This window comes from Pseudorca crassidens, chromosome 12 (assembly GCF_039906515.1).
Source record: "Pseudorca crassidens isolate mPseCra1 chromosome 12, mPseCra1.hap1, whole genome shotgun sequence".
Lineage (NCBI taxonomy): Eukaryota > Metazoa > Chordata > Mammalia > Artiodactyla > Delphinidae > Pseudorca > Pseudorca crassidens.
The window spans coordinates 24847418-24869391 of NC_090307.1; the positions used below are offsets into that span (position 1 = coordinate 24847418).

Here is a 21974-nt window from a genome sequence, read left to right on the forward strand (position 1 = left end):
ACAGATTTTAAATCCTTTGGTAACTGATAAACTTAATTGTAAAAATTCTTGACAGAAGTAATCTTGAAGAGCTCTTTTGCATGGTCTTTCCAATGCTGTTTGAATTGCAAAGCAGTTGTCCTCATTCTAATTAATTCTGTGTCAAGGAAAAAAACACAGACTCTATATGGGGATTTTCTTTCTTTATCAGGCACAAGACCTAAATGTCATCGAAGAAGTGATTCGAATGATGTTAGAGATCATCAACTCCTGCCTGACAAATTCTCTTCATCACAATCCAAATTTGGTGTATGCACTTCTTTACAAACGAGATCTCTTTGAACAATTTCGAACACATCCTTCATTTCAGGATATCATGCAAAATATTGATCTGGTAAGTGTAAATGGAGATATTTATTATGATTCTTTTTTAAATATTAAAGTAGAGAAAGTTTAACAAACCTTGATAAAAAAAACTGCAATAATTAGTCTCTTGAACGTTAATTCTATCTGCTGTCTATTCTGCTATAACAGTTGTCACCTTCCGTATGTGTATGTATTATATACAGACATATATGTACACGCACGCATATATATTTAGTAAAATTGAGATCATACTTTATATAGTTCTGTATTCTGCCGTTTTTACTTAACATTATTAACATTTTTCTGTGATATCATCAATTCTTTGAAAATCTCACATTTTAGTATTTGTATAACCTGTATTATGGAGGTCCTAAAATATATTAACTCTTATCCCATTATTGCTCATTTAGTTATTTCTCATATTTTGTATTAATTTATAATTATCAGTTTGTAAATACATCGTATCTCACCTTTTTTTAGTTCTATTTTTGAAGTAGTCTTAAAACTGGAATTGTACTAGTTTTTGCTGTCAGAGGGATCAGTATTTTCAAGACGCAACCCATGTCAAATTGCTTTCCAGAAATATTGTACAATTAATGCATCTGTGTGTCATCTTATACTTCTACAAGTGATGTATGAGAGGATGCATCTCACTATACTTTTACAGCTTTATTATAATTATTTTAATTTTGTCCTTTTATATCAAAAATGGTATTTCATTATTGTTTTTAGTTTTTATTTCTTTCATTATTAGTGTGATTGAACATTTTTCACAGGTCTATGAACTTTCACCTCCTGTCCTTTTTAAAAAGGTTTTTCTGCTAAACTTTCTATTGTTGTATTAGTGTTTCCCAGTTCAGTTTGATTCCACAAAAATTTCTTGCATAGCTAATGAGATTCATAGTGCACAAGAGGAAACAGAAGAGCCACTATCCCTGTCCTTGTGTTACTTACATTTAGGAAGATTTTTAATAATTTAATTATTGCACAAGTATGAATGTATAATTTCCATCATAAGTAAGCACATGTACATGCCTTCCTCCAGGGTGTACACCTCATAGTGGATTCGCTGCATAACATGTATCGTACCAAACCGTTTCCCTTGGAGTGCTGTCATTTTACTCTTCAGCTGGTGGTGTATAAGATTCCTGTTGCTTCACATCCTCGTGAACACTTAGTTTGATCAGTTTTGTAGTAACATCTCATTATAGTTTTAATTTGGATTTCCTCTTTTCTGAAGCAAATTCAAGTCTTTTGCCAGTTTTTTCTACTGAGTTATTTATCTGTGTGTAGATTCTTTGTATGTTCTGGATTCTAGGCCTTTCTTGGTTATGTTTTGCAAATATCCAGTCACTAACACAAATACAGACTTTCTGATGTAACTCTAAAGCTCCTCTCAACATAGTCGAACATCAAATTCTCAGTTCCATTCTTTTCTTGGAGAGCTGCTTCCAGCTCCAACCAGGTTGTACGCTGGTTCTCCTGCCCAGCTGCAGCGTCTTCCTGGGAATTTCCTTCACCTGTTTCCGTTGGTTGGCCTTGGCTCCTGTGAGTCCTTCTTTCTTGGTTTACTGCTTCATGTTGGTGGAGCATGTACTACAGTAGCTTTCTGGGGAAAGGGTGTATGTGAGGTAGGTTTTTTATCTTTTAGTTTCTCATGTCTGAAAATGTTTTTCTTCTCTTTTTACATATGACCTGCTGTCTTGGGAAGCTTTTGGGATCTCCCTGTTATTGTGTCCTGAAATTTCATTGTTTGCTGGGCCTTGGTCAATTGTACTTGGCGCTTGGAGAGTCCTTTGAGTCTAGAGGCTCAAGCTCGGAACTTTCAAATGTTCATTTTAATTATTTCTTCCCGGTTGTCTCTCTCTCTCTCTGTCTCCTGCTATTTCCTCTCTATGAAACTCCTATTAGATGGCCATTTCCTTTTGAGCCCCCTCCTGTCAATATCACTAAGTCTTATTTTTGGCCTGATCAGTGTCATCATATTAAGAGTCCTCCAGGCTCCTGCCTGGGGTCCGTAAGCCCATCTGTGAGGGTTTTAAAAGCTGAGGTAGAGAGAGGCTGGGTAAAATTGGGGGTGGGGAAGAGAGGGTGAGAGTGACCTCTGAAGTGAAAATTCCCCGTCTTCTTTCAGGATAACAGCAATACATAAATGGACGCATGGACTCTGATCAAATTTAAGATACTTCAGAACATCTCTATCCATTCTCATTAAGCCAGTTTACCCAAGTAGGTTAATTTTTGCTCATCCCAATAGAGTCCTGTGTACTTGTTCAGTACTTAATTGAAATCAGCTTTGAACTATAACCAGGCTCCCATTCCAGACTCTTAACACATAGTTCTGTAAACTGCTGAATACTCTGGAACCCACACAATTACATGAGTTTAACTACAAGTATGTATACTATTGCAGATCTGTTCATTGATTTGCTCCATATCACTGCTGTGTAATGATTGCAGGTAAACAGAAATAAAAATTAAAACTCTTTGCTGTCAGCATGAAAGGATGCTCAACATCAGTAATCATTAGAGAAATGCAAATCAAAACTACAGTGAGGTATCACCTCACACCAGTCAGAATGGCCAACATCAAAAAATCTACAAACAGTAAATGCTGGAGAGGGTGTGGAGAAAAGCGAACCCTCCTGCACTGTTGGTGGGAATGTAAATTGATACAGCCGCTATGGAGAACAGCATGGAGGTTCCTTAAAAAACTAAAAATAGAACTACCATATGACCCAGCAATCCCACTACTCTGCATATACCCTGAGAAAACCATAATTCCAAAACAGTCGTGTACCACAATGTTCATTGCAGCTCTATTTACAATAGCAAGGAAATGGAAGCAACCTAAGTGTCCATCGACAGATGAATGGATAAAGATGTGGTACATATATACAATGGAATGTTACTCAGCAATAAAAAGAAACGAAATTGAGTTATTTGTAGTGAGGTGGATGGACCTAGAGTCTGTCATACAGAGTAAAGTAAGTCAGAAAGAGAAAATACCATATGCTAACACATATATATGGAATCTTAAAAAAAAAAAATGGTTCTGAAGAACCTAGGGGCAGGACAGGAATAAAGATGCAGTTGTAGAGAATGGACTTGAGGACATTGGAGGGGGAAGGGTAAGCTGGGACGAAGTGAGAGAGAGAGTAGCATGGACATATGTACACTACCAAATGTAAAACAGATAGCTAGTGGGAAGCAGCCACATGGCACAGGGAGATCAGCTAGGTGCTTTGTGACTACCTAGAGGGGTGGGATAGGGAGGGTGGGAGGGAGACACAAGAGGGAGGGCCTATGGGAGTATATGTATACGTATAGCTGATTCACTTTGTTATATAGCAGAAACTAACACAACCATGTAAAGCCATTATACTCCAATAAATATGTTAAAAACAAAACAAAACAAAACAAAAAACCCTCTTTGCTGTCAGTTTAATTAGCGTTTTCATGAGCTTTCCTTAAGTCGCCTCAACTATATACCTAATGGTTGCAGCTATAGCAAATTACTTTGCCACACACACTCTTGTCATTTTCCTAAACCACTATCAGTATTATTTAAATTTCATTAACAGAACTGGGGCAGCTGGGTACTATTGTCATCTTTGCAGTTAGGATAAAGCAGAAACATCATTTCAAATGAGCATGTTTATATCTTAGAGTTAGACTTGACATTTATATTCTTTAATTAAATTCTCACCGTTATGAACCAGTACTCCCATGTAGATTTGTTGATATTTAGGATGTGTGAGAGCATCCTCAAGCTGCTTCTCAAATATTTCTTCTCTGGCCCCATGTCCTTCTTGTTTAATGGGAAAAGCGCCTCCTTTTAAAATTGATAAGTAGTGGTAACAAGATTATGAAATAAATGAATGCCCAAGGGACATCCATCAGAGCTTATTTCTACCTTTTTCTGTTGGCTAGATGCTTTTTGACAACGAGGTAGTCAACTAAGACCCTGCAAGCCGTGCAGTGCGGCCAAAAATTTTTTTAAAATAAAAAATAAAATAAGCCATTTCTAGCCAGCCTGTTCATGGATTTGTCCACATTCATTTCTAGTTTCTTGCTTGTACCATTTTGGGGAGTAGGATACTGAGATTAAGATTCACTGTGCATGTGAGGAAAGGTTCAACAAAACCCTTTTCTCTTTTACATGGGAAATTGGCCTTGGGTTAAGCTGCTTTTAGCTCTGTTCCTTGGAAATCTGATGAAGGTGGAATGTCAGCCATGTTACTAGGTAATACTGCTGTAATAAAATGAGAATATGATAGAATGACATTTGAATGGTAAGTTGAGTCTGGACTGAAAGGACTATAGCTTTGGGCTTCCCTGAGTGAAAAAATTCATAACCAAGCATGTCCTTTTCAGGGACCTAGAAGCTGAGACTATCACAAGGGGTATTGGTTTCTGTTTGGGACATGGCTTCTAAGCTAGGGTGGCTATTGGATCTGTCCATGGTAGTCTCATTCTCTCACATTGGAGCTATCAGTTGAGGGTCCAAAGACCAGCCCCGATACTGCTGTGAGTATTCCCAGGGAAAACAAAAGCCTGGGGCTGTGCTGTTGGCATGCTCTTTTTCCTGGCCTTCTGTCCTTTTAAATTAATCTTATGCCCAGTGTGGCCTATTACACTCTTTTTTTCTATTTATTTATTTTTTTTTGCGGTACGCGGGCCTCTCACTGTTGTGGCCTCTCCCGTTGCAGAGCACAGGCTCCGGACGCGCAGGCTCAGCAGCCATGGCTCACAGGCCCAGCCGCACCGCGGCATGTGGGATCTTCCCGGACCGGGGCACGAACCCGCGTCCCCTGCATCGGCAGGCAGACTCTCAACCACTGCACCACCGGGGAAACGCTTTTTTTTAATTTTTAAAACTTTTTATTATGAAAAATTTCAAGTGTATACAAAGTAAACAGAACCGCTATTATATTCTTGAGCCTCTCGATGTCTAATTCGGTCTAAGAATACCACTCAGGAAAGAGCACTGAAGTGCTAAAATAATATCTTCTTATAATACTTATAAATGTATCTCTTTCACATTCCAGGATGGAGGATATCCTGGTTTTCCCAAGGTTTATCCAGATGTTTGAATTATAGAACTATCCAATACATCCTTTTTTAGCTTTCATATTTCTAACCTGCGTCATCCTAATCGTTTTAGTCTGCCCTTATGGCAAACCCCTACCCCTTGTCTCTTTTGCCTTTCTCTGGACCTCTCTGATTTCAGTTTCTTTCTTCATTCCTTCCTGTCTTTTTTCTCCTTTTACCCTTTCCTTCCTTCCTTCCTCCCTCCCTCCATTCGTCCTCCTCCCCCTTCTCTCTCACTCACTCATTCTACCTTTCTTTCTCTGGATAGTCACCTGAACTGTGCACAATATATGTCAGATAATCCATACCTGCAGTGTATTGGAAATGTTTTCTCTTTAATTACCAATACCTCTTTTCATAATAGTGCATTTTTTTCTTTTTGTTTCTGATAAAAGACTAACCAAAGTTTCTTTTTTCCGTGGTCATAACTGTAATAGATGATAAATTATCATGTTGTAATACATTGTTTGGATTATTTAGTTTTAAATGTTTAAACCACATCAAAAACCATTTGCTCCTTTTCTATTCATCTCATCATTAGCGTTGCTAGCTTTTATTGCATACTTGCTAAGCATTTACGTGCATGATCTCTCTTAATCTTCATTAAAAAACAAACTTTGAGGTATATTTCATTTTTATTTTCAATTACAGTTAAAGAAACCAACTTAGAAAGATTTAATTTGCTTGTGATCACATATTCAGAAAGTGATAGAGCCAGAACTCAAACCGAGGCAGTTTGATAATAAAACCCTTGTTTGTAGTCATCATGCCTGACTACTATCCGCATTCACTAAACGTTCCTACAGCTTCTCATTGGTTTGCGTATTCACTGCCTGAAAACATCTGAAAACAAACCTGGAAATTTACTTTCTCCTTCAAGTTCACTTCTAATAATGTCAAATCAGTCTTTACTCCACCCGTGGTGAAAGTGATGTTCTTTTCTTAGTAACCAGGCTGTTGACATCCTTAAAAATAACCCTGAAGGACCATATTATTTTTTGAAAGGACACACAAGAACCACGCAAAGGATTTAAACTACGTCCATTTGAAACTTAGTCTCCTTTGGAAGAGGTGAAAATTAGAGTAAAGATGAGGAAATAGAAAGGACCTCACTTGTTTTTCTCACAGTATATCACCACATGGAAATAAAAGCAGGGTGTTAAACTGGATTTATATCCAGTGCTCACTTTCCTGTCCTTGTCAGTAATTGGCCACTTACTGACACTCCAACTGTATTCGTGAAAAATGCAGTCTCTGGGTAAACATTTGACTGTGTGCTGTTGTGTAGTTCTTAAAGCTAGATAAATATATGCCTAAACAAGTTCGAGTCCCTACTAAGTGCTGGGAATGAGGCTAAGTACCTTTACATAATATTACTCATTTATTCTTCTTAAACCAGTAAATTAGTTATTGTTATCCCACTTTACAGATAAGGAAACCAGCAGGCTGAGAGAAGCCTTCCCAGGTGATTTTAACACAGATCCCCACCTAAGAATCATTCCTCTTAGGGAATTCCCTGGCCATCCAGTGGTTAGGACTTGGCACTTTCACTGCCGGAGCCTGGGTTCGATTCCTGGTCAGGGAACTAAGATCCCATAAGCCATGCAGCAAGACCAAAAAAAAAAAAAAATCCTCTTAAATAGTGATCACATGTTTGCGTAGGGCTTTATCATTGAGGGTAATTTGCATACGCCCTATGTCATTTGACCCTTAAATTATCCTTGTGAAGGAGGCAGAGCAAGTATTCAGAGGTGAAATGGTTGGCTCAAGGTCACTTAGCTAGTAAATCACTCAGCCTTGAATCCAGATCTTCTCATTATAAACTCCATATTTTCAGCATTCACTTGGCTAAACCTAAATAAGATTCCAAATGAGCAGATTTTCCAACAACTTTTTGTTGAATACTATCATCTAAAATAGTGTTGGACACACTGGAGATTCATTCAAAATCATTTTAAACTCTTTTTTACATATTTTGAAAAGAATACCGTGAGAAAGATATAAATAACATCTCTACTTTTGCCTCTTTCAGCACTTTACCTTCTCCTTCCCTCCCCTAAATGCTTCTGAAATCTTGGCTTAAGCAAACCTTTGCTATTTCTTCTTTCAGGGAGTTAACCTTGAAAAATGTTGGTAGAGGAGACTATGAATCTACTGTTATTTTTAGCTGACAGGGAGTTGAGAGTTGATGTTTTTCATTAAGACATTAAGCAATGTTGAATGTCTGAGACAGGAGTGACTAACCTTGGAGTACTTTTAACTTCTGCCGAAGGAGTTAGACATGTGCTTTTCAGGTAGCCAAATTACTGTTAGCCACTTGTACATAACCCTCCATTCTAACTCATAAGATGATATGATCTGGCTGAATTAAGCAACAGGACAAAATAGAAATACCACACCAAACAAGAGAGGGCGTGAAAGAAATTTCATGGCTGAATATAAGTATAGGACAGAGACATTGAACAACAATAGTTTTGTGGTATGGTAAAGGCAAGAACTATTTTTATCTCTTGGCAGTGTAAAATTTACACTAGGTTTTCTGTAGTTCCAGACCTGACCGTTCTTAATTGAGCTCCAAACTAGCTCATTCAGTTGCCTATACAACGGTCCCACAAATGTTGAACAAGGTTAAATGAGAATTCATTATTTTCTTCAAAAAAAAATCGAACACAAAATGAATCTGTTTTTTCTTCTGCAGTCTTCCTTAGCTCTGTAAATGACATCAGTATCTACCTAGTTGCTTATGCCAAAATGCCAAAAAAGAAGAAAGAGGAATAATGAGCGCTATTTGGAATAGGGTTGGGATATTGCAAATTTAAAGAGTGCAGTCAGAGAAGACCTCTCTGAGAAGGTACATTTGAGCTCAAACTTGAAGGAGGTAGAAAATGAGTTGTGCAGATACCTGGGATCAGATGGGGTAAAGATGGGAGCATGTCTTTGTCTCCCTTGGGAGCAAAAGGTAGACACTTTTACTGACCATTATAAGAGATTTGGGTTCTCTAAGCTCAGAGTTCTGTTGCTATAATATAACCCACGGCATTTGCAGGGGTCATCTGTTCACCTTCAGATCACCTTGTGCAGCCCCACTTACATCAATGGACATATCATCCAGATACAAAATCAGTAAGGAAACACTGGCCTTAAGCGGCACATTAGATCAAATAAACTTAATAGATATATAGAGAATATTTCATCCACAAGCAGCAAGATACACATTCTTTTCAAGTGCACGTTGAACATTCTCCAGGGTAGACCACACACTAGGCCACAGAACGACTGTCAGTAAATTTAAGAAAATTGAAACCATATCAAGCATCTTTTCCAACCACAGTGCTGTGAGACTTGAAATCAACTACAAGAAGAAAAAAAAATGCAAAAAACCCAGACACGTGGAGGCTAAACAATATGCTACTGAACAACCAAAGGGTCACTGAAGAAATGAAAGAGGAAATTTTTTTTAATCCTGGAGACAAATGAAAATGGAAACACAATGATCCAAAATCTATGGAACAGCAAATGCAGTTCTAAGAGGGAAGATTATAGCAATACAAGCCTACTTCAGAAAACAAGAAAAATCTCAAACAACCAACCTCACCTTACACCTAAAGGAATTAGAGAATGAAGAACAAACAAAACCCAAAGTTAGTAGAAGGAAAGAAATCATAAAGATCAGAGTGGAAATAAATGAGATAGAGACTGAAAAAAATAGAAAAGATCAGTGAAACTGAAAGTTGATTCCTTGAAAAGATAAACAAAATTGATAAACCTTTAGCCAGACTCACCAAGAAAAAAAGAGAGAGGGCCCAAATCAATAAAATCAGAAACAAAAAAGGAGAAGTTACAACTGATACCACAAAAATACAAAGGATCGTAAGAGATTACTGCAAACAACTGTATGCCAATAAAATGGACAACCTAGAAGAAATGGGCAAATTTCTAGAAATGCACAGTGTCCCAAAACTGAACCGGGAAGAAATAGAAAATATGAACAGACCAATTACAAGTAATGAAATTGAATCGGTCATTTTAAAGCTCTCAACAAACAAAAATCCAGGACCAGATGGCTTCACAGGTGAATTCTACCAAACATTTAGAGAAGAATTAACACCTGTCTTTCACAAACTATTCCCAAAAATTGCAGAAGAAGGAACACTTCTGAACTCATTCTGTGAGGCATCATCACCCTGATACCAAAACCAAAGGCATCACAAAAAAAGAAAATTACAGCCAATATCACTGATGACCATAGATGCAAAAATCCTCAATAAGATATTAGCAAACTGAATTCAACAATATATTAAAAGAATCATACACCATGATCAAGTGGGATTATCCCAGGGATGCAAGGATAGTTCAATATCTGCAGTATGGAGTTTCCTCAAAAAAACGAAAAATAGAACTACCATATGACCCAGCAATTCCACTCCTGCATATGTGTCTGAAAAAAACAAAAACGCTAATTCAAAAAGATACATGCACGCCAGTGTACAGAGCAGCATTATTTATGACTGCCAAGATATGGAAGCAACCTGTGCAACCTAAGCAAACTATGAAAACTTCCTCAATCTGGTACTAAGTTTAATTTTTCTGAAAATAATACAATTAATATAAATTTCTTGGGAAAAGTTGTACATAAATTCATCAAGTAAAAAGAGAAAAGAGTTGTTAGTTGACCCTCAGTAATGTATTAAACTAATGGTGATCATGTAGGTTTTAACCTGCAGGCTTTCCTAAAATTTACTTTCAGTAGATTTCACTTGATAGTCCTGACTGGTTTGGGTGAGATGACCTGTGCCACCAAACTCAGTTCTTACAAACTTTTCGCCTATATCAGGCATAAAATCAGGAATATAGACATATAACTACAAAGAAATGTTATTGATTGGATACATTGGTGGGGTACTAACATTCATGGGTTTCATCCTTAACAGACTACTTTTACATGTATTATGATTGTTTCCTATGCAGTAGATGGGGCAACTTTTTCATTTTATAAACAAAGATACTGAGATACACCTAATGACAATCATAGTTACTGACATTTTGTGAGCACTTACCATGTGCCAGGCATCGTTCTTTGTGCTCTGCAAGTATTAACTTAATTCTAAGAACAACCCCATGAGGCAGGCATTTTATTTTTCTTCATTTATAGATCAGGAAGCTCAGGCATGGAGATGTTAAATAACTTGCCTAAGTTTATAAGGAGAGCTGGGATTTAAATGCAAGCAATCTGACACCTGATAAGTGCTCCAAACCACTGCACAATTCTACATCTGGAAGAAGTTGAGCATCTTACAAGTCACATGGTTAGTAAGTGTCACAGGCAGGACCCAAACTAGGCCTCTGACTTTGAGTATTTTGTAGTGTACACTACCATGATGTCTTAAATCCATTTAATTATACGTTTGATCAGAGTCTTGTCCCCCAGTTATTACCTTGCATCTTTCTCTTTTATTTCCCTTTTATTGAATTTCAGTTGCTGTACACATTGCATCTTTCTTGCAGACAAAAAGTATCATCTATTTCCTTTGTAAATTCTCTAATTATTCCTTCCACTGAATAGGTTGTCAAGGGTATCATCGGTATCTTAAGTAAAACACAAAAACTTCAGGTACAGCCAAAATTCAAAAAATATTTTCACAGAATTTACTTATTTTACACGTATAAAATGTCCATTTAAAAATAAAAAGAGGGACTTCCCTGGTGGTGCAGTGGTTAAGAATCCACCTGCCAATGCAAGGTACATGGGTTCGATCCCTGGTCCGGGAAGATCCCACATGCCACGGAGCAACTAAGCCTGTGTGCCACAACTACTGAGCCTGAGCTCTAGAGCCCAGCCCGCGAGCCAGATGATCCCATGTGCCACAACTATGAAGCCCACGTGCCTAGAGCCCGTGTTCCGCAACGAGAAGCCACTGCAATGATAAGCCCGTGCACCACAACAAAGAGTAGCTCCTGCTCGCCGCAAGTAGAGAAAGTCTGCGCGCAGCAACGAAGACCCAGTGCAGCCAAAAATAAATAAATAAAAAGAGACTTAATTACAATTTATGAAAATCAGTTATAGTACCTGCTGTGTCTAAACTCTTGTGAACAAAATTTTATCCCAGAGAGCTTAAAATCTGACTTGGAAAAAACAAGACCCATAGGCACATGTTGAAAACCAACCTGTCATGGACAAAATAAGCAACTTGCAAAGGAGCTGGTGCCAGCAAACTGCCTGAGATAAAGAAATGATTTATTTGGAATCAACAGCAGTGTAACCAGGCATTGGCTGCCTTTGTTTTTGCTCGTTGCCACAGTCCTTCAAGGCACAAGCTTGTTAGGGTTCTGGCTCCAGCTGGGTCTCTACTTTCCAGAATAAATCTATTTCAGTGGCATTTATGTCATATCATGCACCTTCCACTAGAATGGTTAGGAGAAAAGTTATTGTACATTTGAACAATTAATATTTAGGAGAGTAATCTTGAAAGAAAATCTAGAAAACTGTTTGGAAATAACTCTTAGTTAACTTAAAATAATTTACCTATAAAATAGAAAACATGTAAATGGAAATACTCAACTTTTTAAGAAACAAATTTTTATATTTTTGCAGGCATCTCTGACTATAAACACTTGTCTATAGTGTATAGTCTCTTGAATAAAAAGTGACTTATGGTCTTCTTGATTTATTGACATTGTGGTTTTTAAGTGATTTCCTAAAAAATGATGACAGTCTTTTAGTTTTTAATGACAAGTGTTAAGAGACAGTGTGATTTCCAAATGTTACTGTGTTAGCACCTTGCTACATAGTTCAGGCTGTGCTGTGACATGAAACCAAAAAATTACAGCTTGCTGTTGATTATCCCTGGTGCTCAGAGGTAAGAGTGTTGTGGATAAATTAAATTGATAAGTAATCCCCAAAACATCATTTTAGCCATTAGCTTCAAATTTCTTTCTTACTAAGACTTTTTCTGGACAACTACTATTAAGCCTCAATGTTAACAGATATTAAGCTTTAGCTTTCTCTTCCTACCTTCTGATGGGTGCTGCTCTCTAAATGAAATATGAATGCAAGGTGAGGCAGCACAAGGAAGTGCAGAATTCAGGAGCCTGCATAATTCACAGAATGCATCATCAACCCTGAATATTCAGGGGTTGGCTCTGATTCAGCCATCAAACCCTTTATACAGAGGACTTATTTAGGAGAGCTAGTGAATTGAAAGCCAGGCCACTCGAAGAAATGGAACGATGATCCTTTGACTACCATGTGAGAAAGGCATCTACTGAAAATACCTCTCATACATCTACTTATTTAAAAAAATAACACTTTACATTCCAGGTGATCACCTTCTTTAGCTCGAGGTTGCTACAAGCTGGAGCTGAGCTGTCAGTGGAACGGGTTCTGGAAATCATCAAGCAAGGAGTCGTCGCACTGCCCAAGGACAGGCTGAAGGTAAGACTGGGGGAAGAAACATACTGTTGTATCACTTGATGTAAATATTAGTGTCTGAGTGGGCTCTATTCAGAATCATACCACTTACCCAGCACTTGCACTGGAAAAGGCTCTCTAAACTTGCGCTGCCTACTCTACTGTATATTGACACACAGAACTGTGGTGAAGGATTCTGACAGTCTTCTAGAAGAAATAGCAAGAGGACCGTCTTCACAACCACTGCATAGCCTATGAGTAACCACTGTATATACTATGAGTAATTCATAGATATACTGTGAATAAAGGAGCACCTTACTTTTTTAACCCAGTGAAATAAATACAGGCTTGTAAGTATCATCAAGGGTTGATGGGAAGATGGTGGTGGTGGTGATGGCGATGATGATCACTACAACAGTAGCTAATATTTACATAGTGTTTTCTCAGTGCTTTTGGGAGGTTCTAAGTGTCTTACATATATTAACCTGACCAATCCTCACAACAGCCCTTTGACGGTAAGTAGTGTTATCATCCTAATTTTCAGATGAGGAATCTGGTGCACAGAGAGGTTAAGTAATTAACCCAAAGCCATATAATTAGAAAATTAGGAAACTAGGAGATTCACACCCAGGCCATCTGGCTCCAAAGTCCACGCTCGTAATCACCACACTGTTTACTGTGTGCCTGGGAGTAGCTGTAGAAGAGGATCACTTCATGGAGGAGGTAGGGGAAATATTGTATTTTGAGGAGGCATTTACATTTGTGTGTCAGATATGTTTCTAAGTGATCTCATGATGTAAAACTCATACTTCAAGACTAATTTTCCCGTAGGAAAATATGTAAGGGGGATATCTGGGGGAAGATGCGTGAATGGACAGCACTGTCGCCTATTTTTACCTTAATACTTCTTTTAATTTTTTCCTTCATTACCTCTCATGTTTTTAGAGTGCTCGTTCCTAAATGAACAGCACACAGGGTGTCATAGTGACTGTTTGGCCTTCTTCATGTTTTATCAGAACTAGCTTCTGTTCCAAAGTTACTGTTTGGGGGCTGTGTTTTTCAGCACTATCACTAGAACCGCTGCTTAATGAACATTGTAGGATATGAAAATATTTTCAGTTATAATAACAGTTTATAAAGCAACAGCACATTAGTCATAATCACTTGCAGAAGTTCCACTGTCCGTAAACAGCCGTGCAGTTCACGCAGTGCTGAGCAAAGGAGGGGTTTCTGCTTATCAGCTAAAATGGCACCACCATGTGGCTATAGCATAAAACCTGATTGCGGTTCACCAGACCCTCCAGCTTTGACTTTACTCTCTTTTCCTGACAATTCCTGAAGTGTAGAGAATTCATATTATTTCCTTTCTTACCTAAAGTAAGACATCTGAGGTCTTTCGGGTTTTTTCTCACTGTTTCAAATTTATTTGAACTCTACCATGTTAACCAGTACAAAAATCCATGATGATTAGACTGGCAACTCATAGGAACTGATGGATCGTGGTGTTTAAGCTAGTCAAGAAAGAAGTGGAGCTATCAAGAAACCATAAGGAAAGGATAATGCAGAGGAGTCAAGGGAAGGGGGATTTTGATGAGATCAAAGAGCCAGCATAGGGCTTCCCTGGTGGCGCAGTGGTTGAGAGTCCGCCTGCCGATGCAGGGGACGCTGGTTCGTGCCCCGGTCCGGGAAGATCCCACATGCCGTGGAGCGTCTGGGCCCGTGAGCCATGGCCGCTGATCCTGCGCGTCCGGAGCCTGTGCTCCGCAACGGGAGAGCCCACAGCAGTGAGAGGGCCGCGTACCGCAAAAAAAAAAAGCAAAACTGAAACCCCATCGTGTCTCTCCTCTTGCACTGGTTTCCCATTTCACTGTACCTCCCCACCCCCAGCATCCTGTTTACCTCCTGTTCCTCTCCCCTTGTTCACACAGCTCTAGCTGCTTTGTTCTTTTCATTATTTCTTCAACATGCTTGGCATCCTCCTGGCTTTGGACCTTTTTAGTAGTTGTTCCTACTGCTTAGGACTCTGCTCTGAATAAGCATGCCTAATTCTCTCGCCTCTTTTTTTTTTTTTTTTTTTTTTTGCTAAAGGTTTGCCCGGACCATTCTCTGTAAGACTTTCTCCCCCCACATCCTCACAGATGCTCCCAGACCCCCTCAAGCTGTTCTACCTTTTCTGTATTTTCCAGAGCATTTATCACATCCTAGTACCCTAGATCATTTTGTTATTTATTATATTACGCTGATTGTTCACTGTCTGTTTCCTCCTGCTAGACTGTGAGCCCTGAAAGGGCAGGGACCTTTGCTTACTATGTGTCCAAGCACTTACAGCAACACTGTCACAGAGCAGATGCTTGAGAAAGACTTGCTCAGTGTTGATGGAACCTTGTGGCAAGCTTAAACCTAATGTCGTATGTTCTCATCATTGGTCATTGCCATGTTCTTTTGTGCTTTCATCCCCATTCCTCTTTGTGCTTTCTCTCCCCAGATGCAGCCTCCTATTACTTCCCTGCCTCCCATACCCTACACTGCCTTTTTAAACCCCAATTTCATGGTCAGGATGTATCCCCACACTCTCAGTCCCTGCACTGAATCTTCTCTCTTCACCACCTCTTTAACTGAAACCTGGTTCTCCCCTCAGGACTCCCAAACCCCTGCAGCATTTGGAAGTAAAAGCTGCTTGTTCTTTCATACTCCCCACCCTTCGGGGTCTGGAGATGCAGTTGGTGTCTTCTTTGTTTTCACTGTTGTTGCTTAGCTATTATCCTTCTACCCTTAAGTACAAAGCTCTGTTCATATGAGGCTGGTACCAGCTTCTTCTCCTCCTTATAGCTGCCACCTACTGACTCCTAGGCCTCTCTCTCATTTACTATAGCATCTGGCTCAGTCTTTCTTTCCGTCCATGGCTTATCATCCTGGGTGCCTATGATGCCCATGTGTATGGCCCATCCTTGGCATCCAATTCATTAACTGGCTCAGTCACACTGACTTTCATTCACATCTGTGTCATTTCAGTCCCCCACTCATGGCCAAATCCAGATCATGTTGTCATGGCGATCTGCTCCTTTTGAATATCTTTGGTCTAAATATACTGCTCTCCAATCACAACTTCCATTTCTTCTACTATGCTGGGTTTTTTTGTTTTTTGTTTGTTTGTTTGTTTTTTGCAGTACGCAGGCCTCTCACTGTTGTGGCCTCTCCCGTTGCGGAGCACAGGCTCCGGACGTGCAGGCTCAGCGGCCGTGGCTCACGGGCCCAGCCTCTCCATGGCATGTGGGATCTTCCCGGACCGGGGCACGAACCCGTGTCCCCTGCATCGGCAGGCAGACTCTCAACCATTGCGCCACCAGGGAAGCCCAGGGTTTCAGTTTTTAATAGGACCACTCTGGCTGATGTGTTGAGCGTAGACTATAGAGCAACAATGAAAGCAGAGAGATCAGTTAGACTATTGCTTGACTTGGACCATGGTGGAAAGGTGGAAGTGCTAACAGAATTCGTCCAAGAAATTGTCTGGTGGGCAGAGGAGTGCACTTAGGCCTTTTAGGAGACAGCTATAGTCTGCATTGATTACAGAAGCTCCAGGGAATGGTGGCTGAACGTAGGTTCTGATGGACTGGTTAGAGAACTGGTCTGCAAGTACTGGAAGAACTGTTTATGGAAGTGGATTCGGACTTGGACTAGGCGGTCTCAAGGACAGCTTTCAGATGTTGGCTAGCTGAGTCTTTCATCGTTAGATGCCTGGCTCTGCTTTGCTAAATGTTGTGCGGCTCAACAGTATACGTGAGTCGATCTGCTACTAGTTCCTAGAGGCTGTCTGTACGAGACAATTCAGAGCAAACTTTGGAGGCCACGCACCATAAGACAATTTGGAAAACTATCAGAGAATCACCAAAATTGTGAAAGAACACAGGGAGTGATTAGGGGAACTCACCGGATCCAAGCAGAAGAGACTTGTCTTCAAGTACTGGAAGAATTGTTTACAAAAGCAGATTTGGACTTATGTGTGGTCTCAGGAATAGGACTAATGGGTAGAAGGAACTTGCATTTCAGTCCCATAGAAGGGAGAACTTTCTAAGAAATGGAACTACAGTTGACCCTTGAACAATGTAGGGGTCCAGGGTGCAGACCCTGCACACAGTCGAAAACCCAGATATAATTTATCATCAGCCCTCTGTATCCACAGTTCCTCTGAACTCACAGATTCAACCAACCGTGGATTGTGTAGTACTGTAGTATTTACTGTTGGAAAAAAATCTATGCATAAGTGGATCCACCCAGCTCAAATCCTTGTTGTTCAAGGGTCAACTGTATTTAGAGATGGAATAGGTAACTTCTGGGAAGTGGTGCATTCACTGTCACTGGAGGTGTTAAGAGTAATAGGACGATGGCCACTTGACAGGGATGCAAATAGGTTCCATCTTGCATGAAGCTCTTATCTGTTGGTACCAGCTGGCCAGCACGGTAAATGGAGAAGGATTCTAAGGCTGAGTTCAGATGCAGCAGGAAAAGTGCTGAGATCCATTAGCAACGCCTGCCATTGGCAACAGGAGCAGAAAGCCAGGAGCACATGTACAGTTATTTGCATTCCAATTGTAAGGACTCAAATATTGGTGGGGAAAACCAACTGTGTGACTTCTAAGAACGTTTCCATTCCTAAGAGTATAATTTTGGCTGTGTATATACAAAAATTATCATTCTCCACAAAGCAGGAAACTGCATAAACTTTTGATAACAGTTTTTACTCTCAGAAGATGCAAGAAACAATAAGGAAATATTATTAATCTGGGGATGTTTTATGACAGAGATCACCTTTCAGTTCATAATAGCAGAGGGCATAGTCAGGTTTGTATGCCAAAAGAACATAAATTGCTAAAAGTTGTATATGGTTCATAACAAGAAAAAATGTAGTTCAAGTGGGATGGAAAACAAATAAAATAAAAAATATTAACTATCCAGTCACTGATTGTTCTGTGTAAACAAATATGAGAACTACGTTTGTACTGAAGTATCTGTTTGCAACTCTGTGTCACATTCGCCTCCTTCTCCAGTCTCCTCTGCGTCACAGAGAAGCATCCAGAGTACATTTCCCAGAATCCTCCCGTCTGTGTAGTTCCAAATTGCAGTCGGCCAAGGAGAGGCACACTTGCATGCAATTTGGAAAGCAGAAGAGAAGAAGCCATTATTCTCCAGAGGCAGCTCCTGCCTGGCCTGGTGCTGTAGGCAGCCAGGGTCGTCAGTGTCTCCCCAGAGATACTGAGGTTTACAGTAGCTTGCAGTGAGCTCTTGAGAACCTCCTACTCCAGTGCTGAAGACAGTCTTCTGTTGCAGCTTCCCTGATCTTGCCTTTCCAACAGTTGCATAAGCCTCTATTTTCCTTACAAAATCCTTTATACTCGAGTTATAGAGAGGACCTTCTGTTTTCCCTACCAAACCTGTCAGAGAAATAAAACCCCTGATTGCGAACAGAAAGCAATTTAATATAGGAAATTTGAAAGTCACTGAAAGGACTAAGGAAGCCAACTTCAGCAAAAAACAGTGCTGGCTTTCAGGAAATCAGAAGTGGCAAGAATGTCGTCACTGATGGTCTGGCCTGCCTGCAGACATCCATGTGGAGATCTGCAGGAAGATTGTAGAAACCACTGTCAAAACGTTTGCTGAAGCCCACAGTCTGCCCACCACTGTTACCAGAGCACCAGTGGCTTCTGTTTCTCTTTTGCCTTCTGAAATACAAGTTCCTCTCCTTGCCACAGTCTAACCCAAAGCCCTTCTGGAGAGATGCTAGGACATGTAGTTTCCAGGCTTTCAGCATGAAAGGGGAAGAAAGATGCTTGAGTTGCCAGCAGCGTGGCATACGATCAAAAGAAACTAAAGAAGCAGAATGAGAAGTTCCTTGATGAGCATGGATTTTTTTTAAAGGATACCTGCAAAAGATAGAAAGAATGGTATGTACAGAGGCCAAAAGTAATGGAGTGGCATGAACTTACACAAACGTTGTCAAAGACTCGAATTGGAAGGGGCCTTTGATCCTCTGAGAGGAGAAAGCAAAGAAAATAAGAAATTGTGGGCCTTCAGCATTGGAACAGTGGACAAGATTACATGATTGATTGACTGATTTATGCATTCTCCCATTTTCAAATGCTAGTTTATCTCCTTTAGTGAGAATAATCTCCAACTGGAAAAGAAAATATCCTCTAAATAAAATTGAAGCCTAAAGAGGCAAAAGAGTTATACTCAGAAAACTATAAAACACTGATGAAAGAAATCAAAGATGACATAGGGCTTCCCTGGTGGCACAGTGGTTGAGAGTCCGCCTGCCGATGCAGGGGACACAGCTTCATGCCCCGGTCCGGGAAGATCCCATATGCCGCGTAGTGGCTGGGCCCGTGAGCCATGGCCACTGAGCCTGCGCATCCGGAGCCTGTGCTCCGCAATGGGAGAGGCCACAACAGTGAGAGGCCCGCGTACCGCAAAAAAAAAAAAAAAAAAAAAAGATGACATAAACAGATGGAGAAATATACCACGTTTTTGGATTGGAAGAATCAATATTGTGAAAATGACTCTACTACCCAAAGCAATCTACAGATTCAATGCAATCCCTATCAAACTACCAATGGCATTCTTCACAGAATTAGAACAAAAATTTTTACAATTTATATGGAAACACAAAAGACCCCGAATAGCCAAAGCAATCTTGAGAAAGAAAAACAGAACTGGAGGAATCAGGCTCCCCGACTTCAAAGTATACTACAAAGCTACGGTAACCAAGACAGTATGGTACTGGCACAAAAACAGAAATATAGATCAATGGTACAGGATAGAAAGCCCAGAGGTAAACCCACGCACGTATGGTCACCTAATTTTTGACAAAGTAGCCAAGAATGTACAATGGAGAAAAGACAGCCTCTTCAATAAGTGGTGCTGGGAAAACTGGACAGCTACATGTAAAAGAATGAAATTAGGACTTCCCTGGTGACACAGTGGTTAAGAATCCACCTGCCAATGCAGGGGACATGGGTTCGATCCCTGGTCTGGTAAGATCCCACATGCCGCAGAGCAGCTAAGCCCGTGCGCCACAACTACTGAGCCTGCGCTCTAGAGCCTGCGAGCCACAACTGCTGAGCCTGCACGCCACAACTACTGAAGCCTGCACACCTAGAGCCCCTGTTGTGCAAGAAGAAAAGCCACCACAATGAGAAGCCCATGCACCGCAACAGAGTAGCCCCCGCTCACCACAACTAGAGAAAGCCTGTACACAGCAACTAAGACCCCACACAGCCATAAATAAATAAATAAATAAAGTTATTTGTTTATTTTTTTAAAAGAGAATGAAATTAGAACACTACCTAATTCCATACACAAAAATAAAGTCAAAATGGATTAAAGACCTCAATGTAAGACCAGACACTATAAAACTCTTAGAGGAAAACATAGGAAAAACACTCTCTGACATAAACTACAGCACGATCTTTTTTTGACCCACCTCCTAGAGTAATGAAAATAAAAACAAAAGTAATTAAATGGGACCTAATTAAACTTAAAAGCTTCTACACAGCAAAGGAAACCATAAACACGACGAAAAGACAACCCTCAGAATGGGAGAAAATATTTGCAAATGAAGCAATGGGCAAAGAATTAATCTCCAAAATATACAAACAGCTCATGGAGCTCAATATCAAAAAAACAAACAACCCAATTAAAAAGTGGGCAGAAGACCTAAACAGACATTTCACCAAAGAAGACATACAGATGGCCAGGAGGCACGTGAAAAGATGTTCAACATCACTAATTATTAGAGAAATGCAAATCAAAACTACAGTGAGGTATCACCTCACACCAGTCAGAATGGCCATCATCAAAAAATCTACAAGCAATAAATGCCAGAGAGGGTATGGAGAAAAGGGAACCCTTTTGTACTGTTGATGGGGATGTAAATTGATACAGCCACTATGGAGAACAGTATGGAAGTTCCTTAAAAAAATCTAAAAATCGAACTACCATATGATCCAGCAATCCCACTACTGTGCATATACTCTGAGAAAACCATAATTCAAAAGGACTCATGTACCCCATTGTTCATTGCAGCACTATTTACAATAGCCAGAACATGGAAACAACCTAAATGTCCAGCGACAGATGAATGGACAAAGAAGATGTGGTACATATATATACAGTGGAATATTACTCAGCCATAAAAAGGAATGAAATTGGGTCATTTGTAGAGATGTGGATGCACCTAGAGTCTGTCATACAGAGTGAAGTAAGCCAGAAAGAGAAAAACATGTCATATATTGACGCATATTTGTGGAATATAGAAAAATGGTACAGATGAATCTATTTGCAGGGGGAATAGAGACGTAGACGTAGAGAATGGACATGTGGACATGGGGTGGGCGGGGAAGGGGAGGGTGGGACGAATTGGGAGATTAGGTTTGACATAAATACGCTACCATGTGTAAAATAGATAGCTAGTGGGAATCTGCTGTATGGCACACGGAGCTCAGCTCAGTGCTCTGTGACGACCCAGATGGATAAGATGGGGTGGGGGAGAGGGAGGTCCAAGCGGGAGGGGATATAAATATACATATAGCTGATTCACTTCATTGTACAGCAGAAACTAACACAACATTGTAAAGCAATTATACTCCAATAAAAACAATAAAATAAAACTTAAAAAAAAAAAAAAGAATGGTATAAGCATAATGGTATAAGCACTGCCAGCCTTTTTCATCTTAAGGCTCAGATGCACAGTTTCTGTGCATGAAACGATGCTGGTAGATATAACCTGTGAGTAAAATTTGAGAACTCAAGCTCAACAATAATACTAATCATGCTACAAGACACTTTTCTAAGCGCTTTGTAGCACTATGAGTTGATGCTATTATCCTGATTTTCTAGACGAGGCAACTAAGGCTCAGAGAGGTTAAATTACTGCCCAGATGCAAAGCTGGGCTTCAAACCAAGGCAGTCTTTCTCCAGCGTCCATTTTGTTTACCACTGTCCCGTACTATCCCCTTCCGTGCCAGTAACACCGCACTAGGATTGTTAGGTTCCATCTGAGCATCACATTGGTAAACCAAGATGTGTGCACAAGCAGGTGAAGTTATAGTAAAGAGCCTGTAGGTCACTTAAG

General features: G+C 40.0%; 1 protein-coding gene across 4 annotated transcripts in view; it reads left to right on the forward strand.

Moving 5' to 3' along the window:
* The window catches only part of DYM (dymeclin), a 373371-nt gene that overhangs the window by 294295 nt on the left and 57102 nt on the right, over positions 1-21974 (forward strand). For 2 of the 4 annotated variants that reach the window (XM_067699137.1, XM_067699138.1), the window contains 2 exons: positions 191-373; positions 12758-12871. In XM_067699137.1, coding sequence (XP_067555238.1) covers positions 191-373; positions 12758-12871 — 297 coding nt within the window. The remainder of the gene's footprint in view (positions 1-190; positions 374-12757; positions 12872-21974) is intronic. The other 2 variants (XM_067699139.1, XM_067699140.1) reach the window with 1 other exon arrangement.